The sequence below is a fragment of the Triturus cristatus genome, chromosome 12 (assembly GCF_964204655.1).
Source record: "Triturus cristatus chromosome 12, aTriCri1.1, whole genome shotgun sequence".
Classification (NCBI taxonomy): Eukaryota; Metazoa; Chordata; class Amphibia; order Caudata; family Salamandridae; genus Triturus; species Triturus cristatus.
The window spans coordinates 8,712,554-8,738,352 of NC_140595.1; the positions used below are offsets into that span (position 1 = coordinate 8,712,554).

The 25,799-nt window shown below is 53.4% G+C and overlaps 1 protein-coding gene across 1 annotated transcript in view; it reads right to left on the reverse strand.

The window, feature by feature from the left end:
- The window catches only part of WDR18 (WD repeat domain 18), an 84,059-nt gene that overhangs the window by 23,748 nt on the left and 34,512 nt on the right, over positions 1-25,799 (reverse strand). The window contains exons 4-7 of the mRNA XM_085639176.1: positions 20,536-20,677; positions 19,718-19,861; positions 12,379-12,443; positions 8,276-8,400 (exon numbers count right to left, since the gene is read on the reverse strand). Coding sequence (XP_085495302.1) covers positions 8,276-8,400; positions 12,379-12,443; positions 19,718-19,861; positions 20,536-20,677 — 476 coding nt within the window. The remainder of the gene's footprint in view (positions 1-8,275; positions 8,401-12,378; positions 12,444-19,717; positions 19,862-20,535; positions 20,678-25,799) is intronic.

The following is a 25,799-nucleotide window of genomic DNA, read 5'->3' on the forward strand; positions in this document are numbered from 1 at the left end:
GGGAGGTGTTCCGCCATGAGGAATATGTTCCTCTGAATGGCCCACTTCCACATGCTCTGAGCCAGATGAGACAACTGTGGAGAGTGCGTTCCTCCCTGCTTCTGTATGTAGTATATGGCAGTCATGTTGTCCGTCCGGATCAACACGACTTTGTTGCACAAGTGTACCTTGAAGGCTTTCATTGCCAGGAAGATTGCCATCAGTTCTAGAAGGTTGATGTGCATCTTCTTTTGTTGTATTGTCCATAGTCCCTGCACTGTGTAATGGAGTACAGGAGCTCCCCATCCCTGGAGAGAGGCGTCCGCCGTCAGTATTATTTGTGGAACAGGCTCTTGGAACGGTCGGCCCTTGCAAAGGTTTTGTGGATTCCACCAATGCAGAGAGTTGTATGCCCGACCGCTCACCAACACTAGGTCTTTTAGTTGCCCGTGAGCCTGATTCCATTGACGTGCCAAGCACTCCTGAAGCGGGCGCATATGTAGTCTCGCGTGCGGGACTATGAAGATGCAGGAGGCCATCATGCCTATCAACTGCATGAACACTCGCGCAGGAAGGGAGTGTTGGGGTTTGAACTTGGAGATCAGCATTTGCATGCCGTTGACCCTCACTAAATTTGGCTGAGCTGTGGCTGCCAGGGTGTTTATGGTCGCACCTAGGTACTGTTGTACGTGTGCGGGTTGGAGATGTGATTTGGGGTAATTTAGTGAGAATCCCAGACTGTGAAGAAGGTGAATGGTGCGGGACATGTGGCTGGCACATTGCTGGGCTGACTTTGCCTGAACAAGCCAGTCGTCCAGGTAAGGGTAGACGTGAATGTGTTGCCTCCGTAGATGTGCAGCCACAGTAGCTAGGCACTTTGTGAAAACTCTGGGTGCTGTTGTCACGCAGAAGGGAAGGACTTTGAATTGGCAGTGCTGGCCCTGAATAGTGAACCTGAGATATTTTCTGTGTGACGGGTGTATGGGTATGTGGAAATACGCATCTTTGAGGTCGAGCGTGGCTAGGAAATCTCCCTGTCTGAGCAGCGGGAGAAACTGCTGTAGGGTGAGCATGTGGAAATGCTCTGAGAGAATGTAGTGGTTGAGGGGTCTCAGGTCTAGTATAGGTCTGAGTGACCCGTCCTTTTTTGGTATTAGAAGTACAGAGAGTACACCCCTGTCCCTTGCTGGTGGACGGGCACGACCTCTATTGTGCCTTTTTGCAGCATACTTAGCACTTCCTGCTGTAATAATGCTAAGTGCTCTGAGGACATAGGACGGTGCTTTGGCGGTATTGTGGGTGGAGTGGAGGTTAATTCGAGGCAGTAACCGTGTTGGATAACATCTTTGACCCACCTGTCCGTGGTGATGGTATTCCACGTGGACAGGAACCGCTGGAGTCTTCCCCCGACGGGTGTTATGTGGTCGGGGGGAAGGGAGAGGGCGTCACTGTTTGTTTTTGGGGGAGGACCTGGTATTGCCGTAACCCCGTCCTCTGCCCTTGGTGCTGGAGCCACGATATCCACCTCTGGTGTTTTTATCGTAGGTACTCTGTGTGCCCCCTTTATTGTAGGTTTGCTGTGACCCCTGTCCTCTACCCGCTCCTCTATTTCCGGGGCGATGAAAGGAGCCACTACGAAATGTCTGCGTTTGCAGAGCCCCCATTGACTTTGCAGTGTCTGTCTTTTTTGATCTTTTCTAGGGTGGTGTCAACTTCTGGTCCGAATAAGTAGTCGGGGTTGACAGGCTGATTGAGGATGTTATTTTGAACCTCAGGTTTGAATCCGGAGATTCGTAACCAGGCGTGTCGTAGCATGACGCTGGTGTTTATTGCTCTCGCAGCTGTGTCGGCGACATCCAGTGCACACTTAATGGATGCGTTTGTGAGAAGTTGTCCCTCCCTGATGAGGAGCTCCGCTGCCTCTTTGTACTCGTCTGGTAGATGTTGGAGTAGGGTCTCTAACGTGTCATAGTGTGAGCGATCGTAGCGAGCTAGGAGCGCCTGTGTATTGGCAATGCGCCATATGTTTGCCGCCTGGGCTGCAATCCTTTTGCCGGAGGTCTCTAGCACCTTGGACTCTTTGTCCGGGGGAGGAGCATCACCAGTTGTCTGCGAGTGTGCCCGTTTGCGAGCATTAGCAACTACGATGGAGTACAGAGGTAACTGGCCTCTAATGTACATAGGGCCCCCAGGTGCGGGCTTGTATTTTTTCTCGATCCTGGGGTTTATTACCCGTGCCCTGGTTGTTTCCTTGAAAATGTCCTTTGCTGGCTTGAGGACACCTTTCAACATGGGCAGAGTCTTTACAGTCTTCTCTGAGGATGCGAAAGTGTCCACCAAGAAATCGTCCTCGATTGTGTCTGAGTGGAGTTGCACTCCATGATTGGCTGCGGCACGTTCAATGAGGGCGTTGAATGCAGCAGTGTCCTCTGTGGGAGATGTTTTTGCGCCATAAAGCTGCGTGTCCTGGGTATCCATAGCGGCACCCGGGTCTACAGGGTCATCCCAAGCTTGATCAGGGTCCTGCTGGCCATCAGGGTCCATATCCCTGGGGCAGGTGGTGTCGTCACCCATGTAGTCCTCAAAGTGTCCGTGTCGGAGTGCGTCGGAGAGAAGGACTGTGGATCTGGGTAAGAGGTGTGGAGGCGTTCATAAAGAACTGGTTCCGATTCTGCCGGCAGTTTTTGCTTCAGCGGGATTCTGTAAGAGTCCAAAGCCTGCTCGGAAGTGATCTTCCGCTTGCGGAGCATGAGCCTGCCGGTGTCGGCGTCGATGAAGTGGGACGGTGATGTCCCAGTAGGAGAGTGTTCAGTAGATGGGGACCTTGTGTGGGTGACACGAGTTCTGATCTCGAATAGTTTGGGCGCCGTGGATGGCGGCAAACCAAAGGTGATGTTGGTTGGTGCCGAAGGTGCCTTTTGAGCCTTTTTCGGCTCGGAGCCCGACGTGGGCTGGAGGGCTGTCTTTTCTCTGATACGTTGCAAGGACGCTGCAACTTGTCGCACCGAGAACTCCGACGGTTGTTTGGCGCAGAGTGGTTCTGTAGAGGTAGGTGTGGACGTCTTTGGAGCCACAGGGTCATCGAGTCGAGGAGAGGTAGTAGCTGCCGACGGCGTCGATGATTGGACCGTAGTCGCTGCTTTCGAGGTGGATTGCGATGCAGCGGCCATTTTAACCTTGGTGGTCGGTGCCGATTGTTTCGGTGCCGGGGGCCGAGGCGCTTTGGCGGTACCGATGGCCTTTCTCTTTGGGTCGGCGCCGACATCGGCTGCAGCGAGTTTGGCACCGAAGTCCCTTTTGGTGCGGTCGGAGCCGACGGTTTTGGCTGGCGTCGAAGGTGTGGTGGTCCTCGAGCCGACCATTGTTAGTTTCACTTTCTGTTTCTGTTGAACCGGTGCGACGATTGGTTTCGGTTTCGTGGAAGGGAAACCAGTCTTTTTGGGTAATAATGGCTCTCGCTGGATGTCCGAGGCCGGGCCAGAGGGCGGGGCCGAAGAACTGCAGAATTGATCTTGGGTAAGGCCCGAAGGCGATCCCTCGACCGGAGCCGTAGACTGACGCACTGTGATATCCTCCGTTTGGACGGGTAGGCCCTGCTCGTCACCAGAGCTACCTAGCTGTGGTACTGACCATTACCCAGTAAGAGGTGAATAAAAACAAGACCATGTCCTTAATCCTCCGGACCTTGGAAGCTCTGCCATCAGCAGGTCAGTCAAGGGCGCTGGACAGCCAAGGCCGCAGGTTAGCACACTGAAAGGGGACTAGGGGGCTTCCTTCAAAGGGGCACGGGGCAGACCCAGATAAGAGTAGAGCCAAACTCAGAAGGCACGAGTGAAGCTGCAGAGGTCTACCCCAGTCATGCACCACTGAATACCAGGAGCACAGAGCTACTTCCTGCATCAGTCATTGACGTCTGAGGATCGACTCTGGTGCGGTCTAAGCAGGGGTAATGAAAGTACATGCAGCGACCAGGCCACATGTATGACCCCGTGCGCAGTGCCAGAGCGGAAAGGAGTGGACACTGGTCTGGTGGGTATGTCAAAACACTCATTGGTCTGGTGAGTATGTCTAAACACTGTCAGTGGTCTGGTGAGTATGTCAAAACACTGTCAGTGGTCTGGTGAGTATGTCAAAACACTGTCAGTGGTCTGGTGAGTATGTCAAAACACTGTCAGTGGTCTGGTGAGTATGTCAAAACACTGTCAGTGGTCTGGTGAGTATGTCAAAACACTGTCAGTGGTCTGGTGAGTATGTCAAAACACTGTCAGTGGTCTGGTGAGTATGTCAAAACACTGTCAGTGGTCTGGTGAGTATGTCAAAACACTGTCAGTGGTCTGGTGAGTATGTCTAAACACTCAGTGGTCTGGTGAGTATGTCTAAACACTCAGTGGTCTGGTGAGTATGTCTAAACACTCAGTGGTCTGGTGAGTATGTCTAAACACTCAGTGGTCTGGTGAGTATGTCTAAACACTCAGTGGTCTGGTGAGTATGTCTAAACACTCGGTGGTCTGGTGAGTATGTCTAAACACTCGGTGGTCTGGTGAGTATGTCTAAACACTCAGTGGTCTGGTGAGTAGGTCTAAACACTCAGTGGTCTGGTGAGTATGTCTAAACACTCAGTGGTCTGGTGAGTATGTCTAAACACTCAGTGGTCTGGTGAGTATGTCTAAACACTCAGTGGTCTGGTGAGTATGTCTAAACACTCAGTGGTCTGGTGAGTATGTCTAAACACTCAGTGGTCTGGTGAGTATGTCTAAACATGGTCAGTGGTCTGGTGAGTATGTCTAAACATGGTCAGTGGTCTGGTGAGTATGTCAAAACACTGTCAGTATTAAATGGTGTACGAGTGCTGTACAGAGTGCCACGAATGGCGTTCGAGGTGGTGTGCTATAACTGTGTTAGGCCTTTAATATCAAGTGGCATGAAAAAGTAGTCGCTACACCCCACGTATGTCTGTTCGGGGGAGTGGGCATAGGTGGTGGTATTCATGGCGCTTCCAGGCCGGATAGTGCAACCAGGATGAGACCATCCAAGTAATAAGGCTCTGTACAGTGCTAGGGGTGCAGTTCAGGTAGATGCACCAACAGGGCTGTGAGGTCATTGTATAGGCATGATACTCTGTGTGGGAGGCAGGACTTGGCTAAGTGGGCATTGTTCTTGGTGAGGTAGGCGCCAATGGGCTGGGTTGGCATTAAGCTCAATGTGGGGGCAGTATAGGGTCGTGTAGGCATTATGCTCAGCATGGATGGCGGTAATGGGCTGTGTATTCATTGTGTAGGAAAAATGCTCAGTGCAGGAGGAAGTACTGGGCGATCATTGTGCTCGGTGTAGTAAGCGGTACTTGCCTGTGTAATCATTGTGCTCCGTGTGGGAGGTGGTACTGGGGTGTGTAGCCATTGAGTTTGGTGTGGTAGGCGCTATTGGGCTGTGGAGGCATTCTTGGTGTGGGAAGCGTTACTGGGCTGTGTAGTCACAGTGCTTGGTGCGTTAGATGCTATTGGATTCTGTAGGCATTATGCTTTGTGTGGGAAGCGGTACAGGGCCGTGTAGCCTTTGCGCTCGGTGTGGGAAGCGGTACAGGGCCGTGTAGCCTTTGCGCTCGGTGTGGGAAGCGGTACAGGGCCGTGTAGCCTTTGCGCTCGGTGTGGGAAGCGGTACAGGGCCGTGTAGCCTTTGCGCTCGGTGTGGGAAGCGGTACAGGGCCGTGTAGCCTTTGCGCTCGGTGTGGGAAGCGGTACAGGGCCGTGTAGCCTTTGCGCTCGGTGTGGGAAGCGGTACAGGGCCGTGTAGCCTTTGCGCTCGGTGTGGGAAGCGGTACAGGGCCGTGTAGCCTTTGCGCTCGGTGTGGGAAGCGGTACAGGGCCGTGTAGCCTTTGCGCTCGGTGTGGGATGCGGTACAGGGTTGTGTAGCCTTTGCGCTCTGTGTGGGAAGCGGTACAGGGCCGTGTAGCCTTTGCGCTCGGTGTGGGAAGCGGTACAGGGCCGTGTAGCCTTTGTGTTCGGTGTGGGAAGCAGTACAGGGCCGTGTAGCCTTTGTGCTTGGTGTGGGAAGCAGTACAGGGTCGTGTAGCTTTTGTGGTCAGTGTGGGAAGCGGTACACGGTCGTGTAGCCTTTGTGCTCGGTGTGGGAAGCTGGACTGGGCTGTGTAGCTTTTGTGCTTGGTGTGGGAAGTGGTACAGGGTCGTGTATCCTTATTGCTCGGTGTGGGAAGCAGTACAGGGTTGTGTAGTCTCAGTGCTCGGTGCAGTAGGTAGTAATGGGATTAGGCTGTAGAAGGCGAGCATGCGGGCTGTATTCAGTTGTGTGGCTTTCCTCCCAGCCCCTCTGCAGCAGCAGGGCCATTCATCAGAAGCTGTGACTCAGGAGCGACAGCCATGCACTTAGGGGCTGCAGTTAATTAGAGCATTAATTACGTTGCTTTGGAGGGCATGGGGCTGGGTCTGACAGGCACAGCGCTGGAGCTCTTTACCCCACTCTCAGCCACAGTGTAACAGAGTCTTGAGAGGGGACCTTTCAGCTGGGACATATAGTGAGTCTCTCCACGTGTCTCTGGAACGCACCCATGTCCCCAGAGAGGCTGGCTTCCTTTAGAAGCGAGCTGTGGGACTCTCTCCCTGCTAATGAGAGCCACAAGACCTCTCTGCCTTGTCAAGGCAGCCAAAAGCCTCTCTACCTCCCCATGGGAGATACAAGGCCCTTCACCTCCTTAGGGGAGCCATAAGCCTACACAAGGGAGCGCCTCCCCTAGGAAGCCCCTCCACGCTCCCCAAGGGAGCAGGGCGCCCCTCCGCCCTCTCCAGGGGAGCAGGGCGCCCCTCCGCCCTCCCCAGGGGAGCAGGGCGCCCCTCTCCAATGTAGCTGCGAGGCCCTCCACCTTTGCAAGGGAGCCGCAAGCCCCACTATGTGCACTCCAAAGGCAGAGGAGCAGTTGTCTAGGTTAGCGCAGTGAGACGGTCCTCTCCAGCTACAGCCTGCACAGGAGACACGCAGAGGATGCTATCGCAGGACTCCATCCGCAGCCACCTGGGAAGGGCACTTCAGCCTGCTGGAGGCAGTGGAGACTGCTACTCCAGGCGATCTCGCATCACACGACCAGGCCAATAAGACGGTCTGTTTACACTCCGTGAAGCGCGCCGGATCCCCTCCCGCCAGTGATGCCATCGACGACACATATCCACATCCATCAGCAGTACTGTGCCCTGTGCAGGCATGGAGGAGGAACGGAGAGTATGAAGGCTGTGTGACACTGGGTCCCACTGCAGAGGCTGCACTGGGAACTCTACGTATTATTAAGGCCCTGCTCGAGCGGAGAGGGCAGCGTCACAGTCAGGGAGCGCTATCACAGGCCTCCGAGAACTGACAGCGGCCAGATACTGCCTCGGGGTGAGCAGCAGCTGAGGGGTCACTCAAAGGAAGAAGGCTTCGTCTAGAATCAGCACATGGGCACTTCTACAGTTGTTGCTCTCCAGTGGCTCTGACTTATCCCCGATCACTAACAGAGGACTTCTGAATCGCCACAGCCCAGTCCCTTTCAGAGACTGAAGCACAAAAATAATGCAAGCACTTGAGACACACACCCCTCCTCCAAAAGAGCCGGAGATGGAGGCTCCTCTTTTACTGCGGTGCAGTGGCCTCCAGGCCAAGTACAGAATCAATACACTGGCGAGAACCAACCAACCCTCAGAAAGGGCCTGAACGAGCCTCCCCTCAAGAGATACATGGAGGGGAATGAAAGGCTGCCCTCCAGCGACGGAAGGGGCAGTGCCAGGAGAAAAGGTAACTTTCAGCTAAGATGTGAAGATGGAGACCCTCCGGGAACTGTATGGATCAAAGCGCCCAGAGCGAGCAGAACATTAACCCACTTACTCATTCAGCCCCAGATCCGCGGAAGAAGCAGAACATCAGAGCCCGCCCCAGGAGCCGCTCTCCAGAACTCTGCAGGCCGGGCTCAAGGCATCAGCCAAGATGCTCCTGGAGCCAAACCGGTCGCCTCTAAAGGGACCACCACCCAGACAGCGGTGCTGCACCCTTGGAAATGCAAAGACGCCACTAACCTGCCCCGACTGCGGCAGCGTGGGTTAGTGGTCGGATGCCAGGCAGGTACAAGGTTTACACACTACCCCGGGAGCGACAGCGCCAAGCGAGGTTGTATCTCTATACTGGGTTTAGCAGAGCACCCTGTTCTTTGCAGATACACAGCTCCTTGCACCCCCAGTGACCCAAGCAAGCTCCTGTGCTCTGGCAAGGTACTACACACACACACACACCTGACGCCCCCCTGCACTCCCCATTCACCTTTGTGCGCGACAGTCCGGAGACACTGCTTGCTCTGGATGTCCCACAGTCGGACGGTCTCATCGTGAGACCCGGACAGCATCAGGTGGCCATCCATGGACACAGACAGGCACGTCACTTGGCTCCTAGGAAGAAGGAATGGCCACAGGGAGTGAGCACAACACACCAGCAGCAGGAAGGTGGGTTTACAGCGCAGACAGAAAAAGGCAGCAGAACAGATGTAAACAAAAGGAAAAAACAAAACTGGTCAGAACTCAAGGGGAGATTTTAGAAGCTGGTCTCCTCAACACCCTTCTCCCAATTCATGCCCAACAAAAGTAGCACCGTGGGCGCCTCGAAAGTGCACTACACACATGCGAGACTACAAGAGAGGAAAACCCTCAACCGCTGCAGTAAAATACCGAAGCAGACAAACGGCAGGTCACTCACATGGGCAGCGCCCACTCCCCATGGCAGTTCCAGCCTCAGAGCCTTTCCTTCAGACTGATGGGGTGTCTGGGGCAGCAGATCGGAGAGAGAAAGCTTACCTGTCATCCCAGTTAACATCGTGAGATCTTCACTGACCACTTAGAGTCTCTTTAAATGACGACAACATGGCATTTGTGAGCATAGGTCCACACTTCAGCGCCAATCTGAGGCTAAACTTCACAGAATTTGACAATTTTGTGGTCAGAGGAAAAGAACTTAAAACAACATTGCAGCACAAACCCGAAACGCGCCGTCCAATAAAAAGCAGCAGAAACAGAATGCAACAGATAGGCGAAGCGGACCACACACACCGCTCCTGTGAGGAGCCCGCCGCTTCACACCCAGGCAGGCCTTCTTCTGGAGGCTGCCCCACTGCCTCAGATGATTGGGTCTCGCCTGACCCAGCGCATGCGCTGGTCTGGCGAGACTTTTAGTGAGGGCTCAAAAAATGCTACCATGGCCAGCCTAGAGCTACAGTGCATGTGCGCAGGCGCGCGATTAGGAGTAGAGGCACCATATGGCAAACCTCATCATGCTCATTAAGCGCCAGTGATCACTTTCACTTTTGACCTCGATCACTTTTGCAGCGCCCCTTTGATGGTCTCGTTCAAAGAACATGTGTTAATGCTTTGCTGCGCCTGTTTGACTTACAATGTGCTTTCTCTTTCCACAAACTCGATGTTTGTGTTCCTTTATTTTGATATGCTTTTAGTATTACTACCACACACACACACACACACACACACCCAACCACACACACCAAGCATTGGCATAGCCAATAGGTCTTGCCTTTGGGACCTTATAAGTGTTTAGCCATGCAACAGTTGATGTGGTTGCACCAAGCATATTGTGCTGCATAACAATTCTTAGAAGGTCCCAAAAGCGAGACCTATTGGCTCTGCCAATGCTTGTTTTTATTGGCTTACTGGATCCCGGAAGGAGTACATTTTTCCACCTCACATCAACATTAGCCAGGGATGAGGGTGGACTATTAAGGAATTCCACAAAGAGACCAAAGAGCCCAATGACTAGGATTAGAAGTAACTCTCTCACCGGGAGGATCTTTGCTGAAATGAAACGTCAGAATAGATCGGCACGCTTATCCCAGCAAACCAAACAGAGATGGCAAAAGACAACATGAAAACTGGGTGTAGAATTAAAATGAACCAGAAAGGTCTCTCAAAGGAGCTGTGGCACCAGCATCTAGGGAACGAAGGTGCGACGGTCGGCAGCCAGCTCCACGTGGTCGCATTGCATATTTCACCAGTGGACGCCAAGACGAAGGGATCCCAAAATAACTCCACTTTGACCTTTTAAATAAAAAAAATCTAATATTTAAAATTGTAGTAGATTGCATTTATATATAGTGCACCTTCATAGGTGACACGTTATGGTCTGACTGTCACTAAGCAACGTCTTTAACCAGCGAGTCAAAAAGATGTTGCCAGTGGTTTGATGTGACAAATATCCAGGCACCATTATTCCAGTTTTAACAGTGACAATGAATTTTGTCACTGCCTCGAAAAAGCTCATTGGGTGATCTCCTCGAACAAACCAAGTGCCAGCTGTGCTTGAGCAGAATTACACACCCCACAACCGTGAAAGACCAAGTTTATTCTGAAAAGGAAGCTGGGCTGTAGGAGGATGAATTGGAGTAACACATGCATAGAAAGCCTCCCCCACTGGGAATCTGCATTATCGTCACTACTGGTTACGATAGAACAGTGGCCTCCGCTCATACTGATGGGACAAAGGCCACCGACGCTGCACGCAGACGTGAACAGTGGTTTCCAGCACAGGTGCCGCCATGCATGCAAGCATGCACTGGTGCAAACTGAAGGGCCACAAGCTTGGCAAACGGGAATGCTCCTAAATAGGAGAAATGGCTTCAAAAACATAATGGATGCACCAAACAGAACCTTTTCCACTTGAAAGTCATTTTCAGCATCCTCGCTCCAGACTCCTCGCGAGGCTGCGCAGAGCACGCTGTATACAATTCTACTGTCAGTCCTTGCTCGTGATCAGATGGCTTTGTTAAGTGCTCGTTCCCTGGTTTTCAAATGCCTACCTAAAGCGCCCCCCCCCCCGCCGGACTACAGGTTGCTGATCCTTGCTTTCAAGTGGCTCGAGTGTAGCCTTCCCCTGCTGGTGCCTTGCTACTACGGTTTCTGTGTTTGTTTAATGCGGTTACTTGCTAAGCTCTCTAAATGAGTGCAGGTCTTGGTTTTCACTTTGATCCCCACCCTCACCACATCAATCCCCTCCCAGCTGATGCTCCTTGGAGGCGGACAGTGATGCTCCGCATCTCATCTTTGCCCTGCCTCTCATCCTGACGCTCCTTGGAGGCGGACAGTGATGCTCCGCATCTCATCCTTCCCCTGCCTCTCATCTTGACGCTCCTCCTCGCCCTGCCGGTGGCCCCTTGGGGATACCCTGGGTGCTTTGCACTACCCAACGATGCCCTGTCCATGATGGTCACTGTCACTGGCTTCGCCAATGCCGGAGGCATTCAAACTCGGCGGGCATCGACGCAGGCAGCAGCGGCCATGGGACAAGTCTACAGAGTAAACACCACACTGTTTACATCCTTTCAAGATGGGGGCCACCTTGCATGATGCGTCGTGAACTGCGTCGGCACGTCAATGCGCGATGACGTGGAAACACCTGTCACACACCGTGGTAGCCATCTTGAAAGTAAAGAAAGCAAAACATCCAGTGCTTTCTGTACAGTTGGCCTCCCCGGCCAGACTGATGGCGCCATTCACTCAACATTGAGAAACACCAACCACCAGCTTTGCCAATGCTTTTTTTATTTTATCTTTGTGACGTCAAAATCAGTCCTGCATTCCGCCGTCTCCAATGGGCAGTGCAACTCTTCCAAGAGGAGCACGCGATGGAGCCCCCAATCACTTTCCTAGCCCCCCATGCAAGAGCCCCCAAGCACTCCTACCCACCTCTCATGCAGGAGCCCCCAAGCACACTCCTAGCCCCCCATGCAAGAGACCCCAAGCACTCCTACCCACCTCTCATGCAGGAGCCCCCAAGCACACTCCTAGCCCCCCATGCAAGAGGCCCCAAGCACTCCTACCCACCTCTCATGCAGGAGCCCCCAAGCACACTCCTAGCCCCAGTCTCCGCGCACGAGCCCCCCCCCCCAAGCACTTTCCTAGCCCCCATGCAAGAGCCCTAAACACTCCTACCCACCTCTCATGCAGGAGCCCCCCAAGCACACTCCTAGCCCCAGTCTCCGCGCAGGAGCCCCCCAAGCACACACTCCTACCCTACTCTCCCATGCAGGAGCCCCCCCAAGCACACGCCTAGCCCCACTCTCACATGCAGGAGCCGCCAAGCACACTCCTAGCCCCCCACCTCCCATGCAGGAGCCCCCCAGTACACTCCTAGCCCCACTGTCCCATGCAGCAACCCCCCAATGCACCCTTTTAGCCACACACTCCCATGCAGGAGCCGCCAAGCACACTCCTAGCCCCCCACCTCCAATGCAGGAGCCCCCCCAGTAAACTCCTAGCCCCACTGTCCCATACAGCAACCCCCCAATGCACACTTTTAGCCACACACTCCCATGCAGGAGGCCCTCAAGCACACTCCTAGCCCCACTCTCCCATGCAGGAGCCCACCTGTGGCCTTTGAACACCTTGCTGCTCTCCTTCTCGCTCTGGAAGGCTCGGTCTCGCTGCACCGGCTGCAGGATGAAGAGGACATGAAGGTTAGTGCAGAGAAGACAAAGCCAGCTCATACAGGAGCAACAGTCGCCAGAGAAGCACCTGAAAGCACCCCAGATCCGCAGAGGACCCTCGCAACAAGGGAGAGAGTCAGGGAGCCGGGCAAGAGACCCCATTAAAGGGTCCCCGCTAGGGGGGTGGATGATGCTAAGAGGGGTCTTCTGTGACAGATTGAGGGCCCCAGCAGGCAGACCCTGGGGGAAGTGGGTGGTAGTTGGGGGACAACACCTGTGCTCAAGCAGAGTAAGCTAATAGGGCCCCTTTCAACAAAGAGGGCAGCAGGGAACCCTCCCTTCAGGCAACAACCAGCTCCGGATTTCCATCATGGGGAGTCTGTTGGGGGACTCCCTAAAAAATGGAAGAGCAATAAAGTCCCTCCCACTGACAGCATGCAGTTGGACACCCCCACACAAAGCAGCTGAGAGAACCAGGGCCCTACACAATGGGGAAGGGAGCTAGCAGGCCTAGCTGCAGCAGAGGAGGAAGCTAGAGAAGGCCACCATAAAAGGGGAGGGCCTGGCTGGTGGGCTACTAGAGGGGAAAAGGCAGCAGGGAGGGGAGGCACCTGCCATAGTGGCCAAGTTTATTTTTAACTCGAGCTTCTCATTTTGCATGTATTTTAAATGAGAAAAAAATCAGCAAGCGCTATCACTAGTTAAGCGCAGCAGAGCCTTTAAGCTGCCAGAAAGCATGTGTCAGCCATGAATCTTTCAAACAGACTAAAGTGAGGTTCTCCCACCTCTGCCAAGAACAGCAGCCAGAGGCCTCGCCAGCAGCTCCCGGCAAGGGGCCACTGACGCCAGCCCAGGAGTTTCTGCTGCAGCAGTGCGGAGTGCCTGAACTGCTGCAGTCCCCACCAGTGCTCAAGCACTACTGCAGCCCCACCTCACAAGCAACACTGGCACCAAGACACTCTGCAGTCCCCACCACTGCTCAACCACTACTGCAGCCCCACCTCACAAGCAACACTGGCACCAAGACACACTGCAGTCCCCACCACTGCTCAAGCACTCTACTGCAGCCCCACCTCACAAGCAACACTGGCACCAAGACACACTGCAGTCCCCACCACTGCTCAACCACTACTGCAGCCCCACCTCACAAGCAACACTGGTACCAAGACACACTGCAGTCACCACCACTGCTCAAGCACTCTACTGCAGCCCCACCTCACAAGCAACACTGGCACCAAGACACACCGCAGTCCCCAACACTGCTCAAGCACTACTGCAGCCCCACCTGACAAGCAACACTGGCACCAAAACACACTGCAGTCACCACCACTGCTCAAGCACTCCACTGCAGCCCCACCTCACACACAACACCGGCACCAAAACACACTAGTCCCCACCACTGCTCAAGCACTACTGCAGCCCCACCTCACACGCAACACTGGCACCAAGACACACTGCAGTCACCACCACTGCTCAAGCACTACTGCAGCCCCACCTCACAAGCAACACTGGCACCAAGACAATGCAGTCACCACCACTGCTCAAGCACTCTATTGCAGCCCCACCTCAGAAGCAACACTGGCACCAAAACACCCTGCAGCAGCAGCACCCAGACACACTGCAGCAGCAGCACCCAGACACACTGCAGCAGCATCACCCAGACACACTGCAGCAGCATCACCCAGACACACTGCAGCAGCATCACCCAGACACACTGCAGCAGCATCACCCAGACACACTGCAGCAGCATCACCCAGACACACTGCAGCAGCATCACCCAGACACACTGCAGCAGCATCACCCAGACACACTGCAGCAGCATCACCCAGACACACTGCAGCAGCATCACCCAGACACACTGCAGCAGCATCACCCAGACACACTGCAGCAGCATCACCCAGACACACACACTGCAGCAGCATCACCCAGACACACACACTGCAGCAGCATCACCCAGACACACACACTGCAGGAGCAGCAGCATCACCCAGACACACACACTGCAAGAGCAGCATCACCCAGACACACACACTGCAAGAGCAGCAGCATCACCCAGACACACTGCAAGAGCAGCAGCATCACCCAGACACACTGCAAGAGCAGCAGCATCACCCAGACACACTGCAGGAGCAGCAGCATCACCCAGACACACTGCAGGAGCAGCAGCATCACCCAGACACACTGCAGGAGCAGCAGCATCACCCAGACACACTGCAGGAGCAGCAGCATCACCCAGACACACTGCTGCAGCAGCAATATCACCCAGACACACTGCTGCAGCAGCAATATCACCCAGACACACTGCTGCAGCAGCAATATCACCCAGACACACTGCTGCAGCAGCATCACCACCCAGACACACTGCTGCAGCAGCATCACCACCCAGAGACACTGCAGAAGCAGCAGCATCACCACCCAGAGACACTGCAGAAGCAGCAGCATCATCACCCAGACACTGCTGCAGCAGCAATATCACCCAGACACTGCTGCAGCAGCAATATCACCCAGACACACTGCTGCAGCAGCATCACCACCCAGACACACTGCAGAAGCAGCAGCATCATCACCCAGACACACTGCTGCAGCACAACCACGCCATGCAGCGCACATTCTTGCGACAGTCATGACGTAGCTGTGAACTTGCACTATCTTCTCATGGGCTTCCCAAGCAGGACAAAAAGGACATTTTTCTAACACTGTTTTGACCGATGCACTTTGTCTAATGCTTTTACAAGTGTGCTTTGTCCCAGGGAGATAAAGGTCTGAGGGTGAGGAAGCATTTCATCCCCTCCAAATCTTGTCTTAAGTTTGAGGAGTACCCTCACAGTACCACCTAAATAAAGGGTGTATAAAGGAAACATTACATCCAGGTAGGGAAGGTGCTGAAAGAGTACTCTGCTAAAACGTTTTGATAATCAGAGGCTTGGGGCAGTGGGGGATTTAACCAGCACGAGAGAACCCTACTCCCAGGGGCAGGTAGCGTGCTTACTGCATCACTGCGTTGGTACAAACGATTTTTTTTTTTTTAAAGTCGCTGATAAAGCCATAAGCAAGGGACGCCAAGCCCACCTCCTGTAAAAAAATAAACAGGCCCTCGAACCAGAGAGGTGCTTATATGCCCCATCTCCAGCGAGCTCTAACTGAACTGGTAACAGGAGACGTGCAGGGCTTCGGAACGAGGCCAGGCTCTAACTGAACTGGTAACAGGAGACGTGCTGGCTTGGGAACGAGGCCAGGCTCTGGCTTAACTGGTAACAGGAGACGTGCAGGGCTTGGGAACGAGGCCAGGCTCTGGCTTAACTGGTAACAGGAGACGTGCAGGGCTTGGGAACGAGGCCAGGCTCTGGCTTAACTGGTAACAGGAGACGTGCAGGGCTTGGGAACGAGGCCAGGCTCTAACTGAACTGGTAACAGGAGATGTGCAGGGCTTTGGAACGAGGCCAGGCTCTGGCTTAACTGGTAACAGGAGATGTGCAGGGCTTTGGAACGAGGCCAGGCTCTAACTGAAATGGTAATAGGAGACGTGCAGGGCTTTGGAACGAGGCCAGGCTCTAACTGAACTGGTAACAGGAGACGTGCAGGGCTTTGGAACGAGGCCAGGCTCTAACTGAACTGGTAACAGGAGACGTGCAGGGCTTTGGAACGAGGCCAGGCTCTAACTGAACTGGTAACAGGAGATGTGCAGGGCTTGGGAACAAGGCCAGGCTCCGGTTTAACTGGTAACAGGAGACGTGCTGGCTTGGGAACGAGGCCAGGCTCTGGCTTAACTGGTAATAGGAGACATGCAGGGCTTGGGAACGAGGCCAGGCTCTGGCTGAACTGGTAACAGGAGACGTGCAGGGCTTTGGAACGAGGCCAGGCTCTAGCTTAACTGGTAACAGGAGACGTGCAGGGCTTTGGAACGAGGCCAGGCTCTAGCTTAACTGGTAACAGGAGATGTGCAGGGCTTGGGAACAAGGCCAGGCTCCGGTTTAACTGGTAACAGGAGACGTGCTGGCTTGGGAACGAGGCCAGGCTCTGGCTTAACTGGTAACAGGAGATGTGCAGGGCTTTGGAACGAGGCCAGGCTCCGGTTTAACTGGTAACAGGAGACGTGCTGGCTTGGGAACGAGGCCAGGCTCTGGCTTAACTGGTAATAGGAGACGTGCAGGGCTTGGGAACGAGGCCAGGCTCTAACTGAACTGGTAACAGGAGATGTGCAGGGCTTTGGAACGAGGCCAGGCTCTGGCTTAACTGGTAACAGGAGATGTGCAGGGCTTTGGAACGAGGCCAGGCTCTGGCTTAACTGGTAACAGGAGACGTGCAGGGCTTTGGAACGAGGCCAGGCTCTAACTAAACTGGTAACAGGAGACGTGCAGGGCTTTGGAACGAGGCCAGGCTCTAACTGAACTGGTAACAGGAGACGTGCAGGGCTTTGGAACGAGGCCAGGCTCTAACTGAACTGGTAACAGGAGATGTGCAGGGCTTGGGAACAAGGCCAGGCTCCGGTTTAACTGGTAACAGGAGACGTGCTGGCTTGGGAACGAGGCCAGGCTCTGGCTTAACTGGTAATAGGAGACGTGCAGGGCTTGGGAACGAGGCCAGGCTCTGGCTTAACTGGTAACAGGAGACGTGCAGGGCTTTGGAACGAGGCCAGGCTCTGGCTTAACTGGTAACAGGAGATGTGCAGGGCTTTGGAACGAGGCCAGGCTGCGGTTTAACTGGTAACAGGAGACGTGCTGGCTTGGGAACGAGGCCAGGCTCTGGCTTAACTGGTAATAGGAGACGTGCAGGGCTTGGGAACGAGGCCAGGCTCTAACTGAACTGGTAACAGGAGATGTGCAGGGCTTTGGAACGAGGCCAGGCTCTGGCTTAACTGGTAACAGGAGATGTGCAGGGCTTTGGAACGAGGCCAGGCTCTGGCTTAACTGGTAACAGGAGACGTGCAGGGCTTGGGAACGAGGCCAGGCTCTGGCTTAACTGGTAACAGGAGACGTGCTGGCTTGGGAACGAGGCCAGGCTCTGGCTTAACTGGTAACAGGAGACGTGCTGGCTTGGGAATGAGGCCAGGCTCTAACTGAACTGGTAACAGGAGATGTGCAGGGCTTTGGAACGAGGCCAGGCTCTGGCTTAACTGGTAACAGGAGATGTGCAGGGCTTTGGAACGAGGCCAGGCTCTGGCTTAACTGGTAACAGGAGATGTGCAGGGCTTTGGAACGAGGCCAGGCTCTAACTGAACTGGTAACAGGAGACGTGCAGGGCTTTGGAACGAGGCCAGGCTCTAACTGAACTGGTAACAGGAGACGTGCAGGGCTTTGGAACGAGGCCAGGCTCTAACTGAACTGGTAACAGGAGACGTGCAGGGCTTTGGAACGAGGCCAGGCTCTAACTGAACTGGTAACAGGAGATGTGCAGGGCTTGGGAACAAGGCCAGGCTCCGGTTTAACTGGTAACAGGAGACGTGCTGGCTTGGGAACGAGGCCAGGCTCTGGCTTAACTGGTAATAGGAGACGTGCAGGGCTTGGGAACGAGGCCAGGCTCTAACTGAACTGGTAACATGAGATGTGCAGGGCTTTGGAACGAGGCCAGGCTCTGGCTTAACTGGTAACAGGAGATGTGCAGGGCTTTGGAACGAGGCCAGGCTCTGGCTTAACTGGTAACAGGAGACGTGCAGGGCTTGGGAACGAGGCCAGGCTCTGGCTTAACTGGTAACAGGAGACGTGCTGGCTTGGGAACGAGGCCAGGCTCTGGCTTAACTGGTAACAGGAGACGTGCTGGCTTGGGAACGAGGCCAGGCTCTAACTGAACTGGTAACAGGAGATGTGCAGGGCTTTGGAACGAGGCCAGGCTCTGGCTTAACTGGTAACAGGAGATGTGCAGGGCTTGGGAACGAGGCCAGGCTCGGGAACGAGGCCAGGCTCTAGCTTAACTGGTAACAGGAGACATGCAGGGCTTGGGAACAAGGCCAGGCTCCGGTTTAACTGGTAACAGGAGACGTGCTGGCTTGGGAACGAGGCCAGGCTCTGGCTTAACTGGTAATAGGAGACGTGCAGGGCTTGGGAACGAGGCCAGGCTCTGGCTTAACTGGTAACAGGAGACGTGCAGGGGTTTGGAACGAGGCCAGGCTCTAACTGAACTGGTAACAGGAGATGTGCAGGGCTTTGGAACGAGGCCAGGCTCTGGCTTAACTGGTAACAGGAGACGTGCAGGGCTTGGGAACGAGGCCAGGCTCTAGCGTAACTGGTAACAGGAGACGTGCAGGCTTGGGAACGAGGCCAGGCTCTAGCTTAACTGGTAACAGGAGACGTGCAGGGCTTGGGAACGAGGCCAGGCTCCGGTTTAACTGGTAACAGGAGACGTGCTGGCTTGGGAACGAGGCCAGGCTCTAGCGTAACTGGTAACAGGAGACGTGCAGGGCTTGGGAACGAGGCCAGGCTCTGGCTTAACTGGTAACAGGAGACGTGCTGGCTTGGGAACGAGGCCAGGCTCTGGCTTAACTGGTAATAGGAGACGTGCAGGGCTTGGGAACGAGGCCAGGCTCTAACTGAACTGGTAACAGGAGATGTGCAGGGCTTTGGAACGAGGCCAGGCTCTGGCTTAACTGGTAACAGGAGATGTGCAGGGCTTTGGAACGAGGCCAGGCTCTGGCTTAACTGGTAACAGGAGACGTGCAGGGCTTGGGAACGAGGCCAGGCTCTGGCTTAACTGGTAACAGGAGACGTGCTGGCTTGGGAACGAGGCCAGGCTCTAACTGAACTGGTAACAGGAGATGTGCAGGGCTTTGGAACAAGGCCAGGCTCTGGCTTAACTGGTAATAGGAGACGTGCAGGGCTTGGGAACGAGGCCAGGCTCGGGAACGAGGCCAGGCTCTAGCTTAACTGGTAACAGGAGACATGCAGGGCTTGGGAACGAGGCCAGGCTCTAACTGAACTGGTAACAGGAGACGTGCAGGGCTTGGGAACGAGGCCAGGCAGAGAGCCTGCCTCTAATGAATCCTGCACACAGCGGCAGCCTGGGGAACGAACCTTTAAGGAAGACTACATTCAAACAGAGCCGACTCCAGGCCATGGGGTCCGGCAGTGGAGGGCAAGGATCCTGCCCTGGGTGACTGCTCCTGGGGCTGTGCCATGCACAGACCACGTGACACTGCCATCAGCAGGCGTGCCCGCTGCGAATGACACCCTGACATGCATGTCACAGCTGATTACATCTGCAAAGGGCACAAGTCACCCCCATGACATCTGCACACCCCTTTCAGCCCTTTCCCATGATGCACAGCCACCGCACCCTAGGATACTTACCCGAGCACAGAGATCAACCTGGAATATGGAGCCATCGCTGCCCCCACAGAACATGTGGTACTCCGTGGGGTCAAGGGTCACTGCCATGATCCTCACGTCAAACAAAATGGACATCAAGAGGTCCCCGGAGGAGATGGACCAGAGCTGTAGGGAAAGGGAATTCAGAAATCACTGAGTGAGCAGAAAAAGGATGAAAAGCGGCTAAGGTAGGTACAGGACGGAGAAGCAAAGAGCAAACCATTACCAAGGCAGAGAAGACAAGAACTGAGGTGGAACAGACAAGAGGAGGAACGGGGCCACACAGGCAAGGGCTAGAGGCCGCACAGACCAGAGCCAGAGGCCACACAGACCAGAGGCAAATGAATGAAGATAAACAACAACCTTGCAACAAAAGGGGTATGACAGTGAGACTAAGGCAAAGCAAGAGAGCGAGGTACAGTTTGACTGACAGCCACAAAGGAATGTTCTGCGCTCTCACACAGAAACCCATCCCACGACTCCGATCTGTAGGTTTCAGAACCCTTTCCACCACTGCTGATTACACACGCAGCATCCCCAGATACCGGAGCACCTTAGAGATACTCTGCAGACAGACCAACAACTGTGCACAAACCATCAAGGATTCGCAGATACCCTCTCCTGGTGAAGAGGGCCAGCACATCACATGACATGACTACAAGGAAGGAAGGGATATTGTCCATCCCTTAAGCGGAGGGTTCTAGGCACTCCACGGTAAGAAAGGACATCACCAAGAGCCACCAGCCCACCGTCGTGCAGCCCTTCACTCATCACTCATCCTAAGTGCAGACACCCCTTACCTTGGCCGTCTGATCAAGAGACGATGTGGCCGCTCTTGCCAGGGCTCCACCGGAGCCACAGTGCAGGTCTGTGATGGGAAGTGTGTGTCGAGCCCAGACATGGAGGGGCTCTGCAAGCTGAGACTGCTCAGTATTCAAGACACTGCAGGAGGAGAAGAAAAGACACACGTCACAAGAACAAGATGAATTCAGCAATTGCAAAAAATGCCATCTTTGGTGGGCAAGACTGCCCACTGGGAGAAACACTATTTTATTCTATCTGAACACGCCACTTGGGAATAAGCGGGCACCCACATTGGTGTCTTCCAGACCAAACCGCAACAGAAATCTGATCCCAGTACTGTGGAGCACAGCCCAGCCCAGGGTGGGATACCTCTCGTCCCAGTACTGCAAAGCATGTTGTGTGACAAATGTTGGCAGAGTAAGGCGGAGCACAGGGTGGAATAAATCTCGTCCCAGTACTGTGGATGGAGCAGAGCAGGGGTGGATAAGTATTATGGTACTTACCCTGTAAGCATCTGTTCTTGGCATGTAGTGCTGTAGATTCACATGCTTTGCACAAGTCCACCATCTGGTGTTGGGCTCGGATGATTACAAGTTGTTTTTGTACCAAGACGTTTTCTTCGGGTTATGAGGCCAATTCCTCCTCATGGTAATACTGTGCAACGCCATCTTCAGATTGTTTTGCCCTGGGTATGTGAGAATGTAAGTATGATGTATAATATCAAAGTGATGTCCATGAAGTAGCATGATACAAGTACATAAAGTGTATGACCTGCAACCTGCACAGGGTTTTTTGGGGAGGAGGGTTAGCACATGTGAATCTACAGCACTGTATGCCAAGAACAGATGTTTACAAGGTAAGTAAACTAATCCGTTTGAGGCTTGTGCTTAGATACACATGCTTTGCAAAGACTGTAAACCAATCCCTCTCTGTAGGAAGTGGTTAACCTATGGAGGTTGCAGTGGTTTGAAAAAGAGTTCTAAGAACTGCTTGGCCAACACTGGCTTGTTGATGTGCAAAGACATCCACACAATCTTTTGTGGAAGTGTATAGCCTGGTCCATGTTGCTGCTTTGCAAATATCAGTCACAGGAATGTCCCCTAAAAAGGGCCACACAAGCTCCCATCTTCCTAATGGAGTGAGCTTTAGGAGGAACAGGTAAAAGCCTTCCAGCTTTAGCATAGTAAGTTAGGATGCATGTAACTATCCATCTTGAAAGGACAGACTTTGAAATTGCCTTTCCCATGCAAGGAGAGAACAATTGCTTTGTCTTTCTGAATGATTAAGTTCTGTTGATAAAATACATTAGAGTTCTTTTAACATCTAAAGTATGTAAATTTATTTCCGCAACGGAATCCGGGCGTGGAAAGAAAATAGGTAAATCAACTGATTGATTACTATGAAAATTTAATAACACTTCTGGAAGGAATTTAGTATTTGTTTTAAGTATTAACTTGTCCCTATGTAGTTGGAAGAGAGGTTCTTCCAGGGTTAATGCCTGAATTTCACTGGCCCTTCTAAGTGAAGTGATAGCGATTAAAAAGGCAAGATTCCATGATACGTATTGCAATTGTCAACAGTGGAGTGGTTCCAAAGGAGAACCGATGAATCTTGTTAGTACGATGTTTAAGTCCCATGCTGGTCCAGGTGGAAGCCTGGGAGGAATAAATCTTAAGTCCCTTCGGTGGCTAAATACTGGTCAGATTGGGACTCTGAATCAGAATCTTGGATAGTGATTCCACTTAAGCTGCAGAAGCTTACTCGTATTCCTCTTGTTGTCGACTCAAGATGTCCGGTACACCGTCTACTTGCCTACGCTACATTTCTTGGCATCAAGCATGTTGATTTCAGAATCTTTTATGATCGAAAGACTTCCAGGCCTCACAACTTTCCTCTCTATGATCGGGCGAGAAGCATAGGTTGCAAACAGAGTGTTGGTTGGAATGGAGAAACTTAGAGTGACACTTCAGACAGAGCGGAATGGAGCACAGCAGAGGGTGGGATAGATCTTGTCCCAGTGCTGAGAAGAGCATGGGGTGAGATAAATCTGGCCTCGGTACTCCAAAGCACGGGGTGGGATAAATTTCGTCCCAGAACTCTAGAGCAGAGGGTGGGATAAATCTTGTCCTGGTACTATGTAGCACCCCAGAGCACGGGTGAGATATATCTAGCCGCAGTACTGAGAAGAGCACAGGGTGGGATAAATTCCGTCAGTACTCTGGAGCACAGCAGAGGGTGGGAAAAATCTCGTCCCAGTACAACGGATCAGAGCACGGGTGGGATAAATCTCATCCCTGTATAGCGGAGGAGAGCACTGGGTGGGATAAATCTCATCCCTGTATAGCGGAGGAGAGCACGGGGTGGGATAAATCTCGTCCCAGGAAAACAGAGCAGAGCACAGGGTGGGATCAGTTCCATCCTGGTACTGTGTAGCACCGCAGAGCATGGGTGGGATAAATCTCGTCCCGGTACTGTGGAGCACAAGGTGGGATAAATCTTGTTGCAGTACTGAGGAGCACTGCAGAGCACGGGGTGGGATAAATCCATCAAAGTACTGAGGAACAGAGCACAGTGGAGGATAAATCTAGTCTCAGTACAGCAGAGGACAGGGTGGGGATAAAGTCCACCCCAATACTCTGGCGCAGAGGGTGGAATTAATCCTGTCACAGTACTGAGGAACAGGGCATGGGGTGAGATAAATCTTGTCCCAGTACAGCGGAGCAGAGCATGGGGGGGGATAAATCTCGTCCCAGCAAGGCAGAGCATGGAGTGGGATAAATCGCATCCCAGTACAACGGAGCAGAGCACGGAGTGGGATGGATCTAGTACAACGGATCAGAGCACGGGGTGGGAAAAATCTCGTCCCAGTACAACGGATCAGAGCACGGGATGGGATGAATCTGGTCTGTACTGCGGAGCGCGGGGTGAGATAAATCCCATCCCGGTACTATGGAGCACAATCCTGTCCCGGTACTGTGGAGCACATCGGAGCACGGGGTGATCTCCGCTATCACGATGACATCTCTATCTGAAAGCACACCTGGGCAGCCTTAGAGAAGCTGGTGGGAGCTCAGTGGACACGGACTGGCTGCTTCTCGGAGGCCGCCTGTGCCCCTAAGCCCCCCCCCCCCCCCACCACACACGACACCCCCTGCAGGCTTCTCTACACTCTTCTAGCCCCGCACTGGACCCAGAAATTCTTCTATGAGAACGCCGGCTTCTTTGCCATTCACAGGTCTCTGCCCTGTTGGTGGTCCATGCTGGACATCCTCTCTGGGTTCTAAGGACGTGAGAGCTGGACCCCGGTCCATACCCTTCAGATGCTCTTCTCTACAACCCAGGAGCCTCCCTCCATCCTGGGCGTGTTTGCTTTTCAACATCCAGACCCCAGTGCCCACGCTTCATTCAGCACCCTCTCGACCCAAAGGCCCACGGGGGCTGCCTCACTGTCCACCTTCAATACTCCAAGGCCCCTCCCCTAGAACCAAAGGCCCACGGGGCTGCCTCACTGTCCACCTTCAATACTCCAAGGCCCCTCCCCTCGAACCAAAGGCCCTCAGGGGGCTGCTTCACTGTCCACCTTAAATACTCCAAGGCCCCTCCCCGCGAACCAAAGGCCCACGGGGCTGCTTCCCTGGCCACCTTAAATACTCCAAGGCCCCTCCCCGCGAACCAAAGGCCCACGGGGCTGCTTCACTGGCCACCTTAAATACTCTAAGGCCCCTCCCCGCGAACCAAAGGCCCACGGGGCTGCTTCACTGGCCACCTTAAATACTCCAAGGCCCCTCCCCGCGAACCAAAGGCCCACGGGGCTGCTTCACTGGCCACCTTAAATACTCCAAGGCCCCTCCCCTCGAACCAAAGGCCCTGGGGGAGGGGGGGGGGCTTCACCTCACTGTCCACCTTAAATACTCCAAGGCTCTTCCTTGTAGGAGAGGTCGCATCTCAAGGCGCTGAGCGGTCCACCCCGCCCGCTCTGCTGTCCAATCCCGTCCGTCCTTACATGATTGCAGACAAACTTCTGGGTCACTGCTACATCTAAGGCTGAGGATTCACTGCGCCTCGCTGGCTCTACGCGCGCTGCCCGTGTATTAGGACACAAGGTTTCAGGCTCTGTCAAAGCCAAGAGGGCAATTCCTTAGCAAGGCTGAGCTTGCAATATTTATTGCACGTACATGCCACAAAAATGCCACTTTTACAAGTGGCTAGCAGCGGAGAGGTAGCAAGAATAATTCCAAACTAAAAAAATAACAATCACAAACAATTTTACTAGAATAATAAGGGCGCTTCCTAGAAGACAGGTGCTCTTTAACCAAGTGCAGAGGACGCTGTTAAGTTTTAATGCTCATCCAGGAAAGGAATATGCTACTTACCAGTATGCATCTGTTCTTGGCATGTAGAGCTGCAGAGTTGTACACTTAGCATAGATCGCCATCTGGTGTTGGGCCCGGATGTTTGCAGTTTGTTTTTCTTCTTGGACAGTCTTTGGAAGTCACGAGTTTGGTGACTCCTCCTTCGGTCCGTACTGCGCATGGGCTTCGGCTCCATCCTCAGATTGTTTTTCGCCAACAGGGAAATGATGGAGCTTGGTAATCACAGTGAGAAACCCATGTGTGTAGTATCTAAATAAGATGTACTGGAACGGATACAGGTAGCCGGGGAGGCGGGTGGGCGTGTACAACTCTGCAGCTCTACATGCCAAGAACAGATGCATACTGGTAAGTAGCATATTCCGTTCGAGGCATATGAGCTGCAGATTGTACACTTAGCATAGATTATATAGCAGTACCCAACCCTAGCGGCGACCACCGGTATCCGTTGCAGTGGTTTGAAATAGTGTCTTTAGTACAGCCTGGCCCACTCTAGCTTGCTGCTTGGAATGCACATCTACACAGTAATGTTTTGTGAAGGTGTGCGGTGTAGACCATGTGGCTGCTTTGCAGATGTCATCTAAGGGTATATTCCCTAGAAAGGCCATAGAAGCCCCTAACTTTCTTGTAGAATGGGCTTTAGGCGGAACAGATAATGTTCTTTTAGCCTTTTGGTAGCAAATCTGTATGCATTTTACAATCCACCTAGCTATCCCTGATTTAGAAATGGGGTTGCCTTTATGTGGTGGAGAGAAGGAGACAAACAATTGTTTAGTCTTCCTGAAGGGTTGCGTTCTTTGTATGTAGCATAGCAAGGCCCTTTTTACATCGAGTGTGTGTAAGGCTCTTTCTGCAACAGATTGAGGTTGCGAGAAGACAGGTAATTCCAC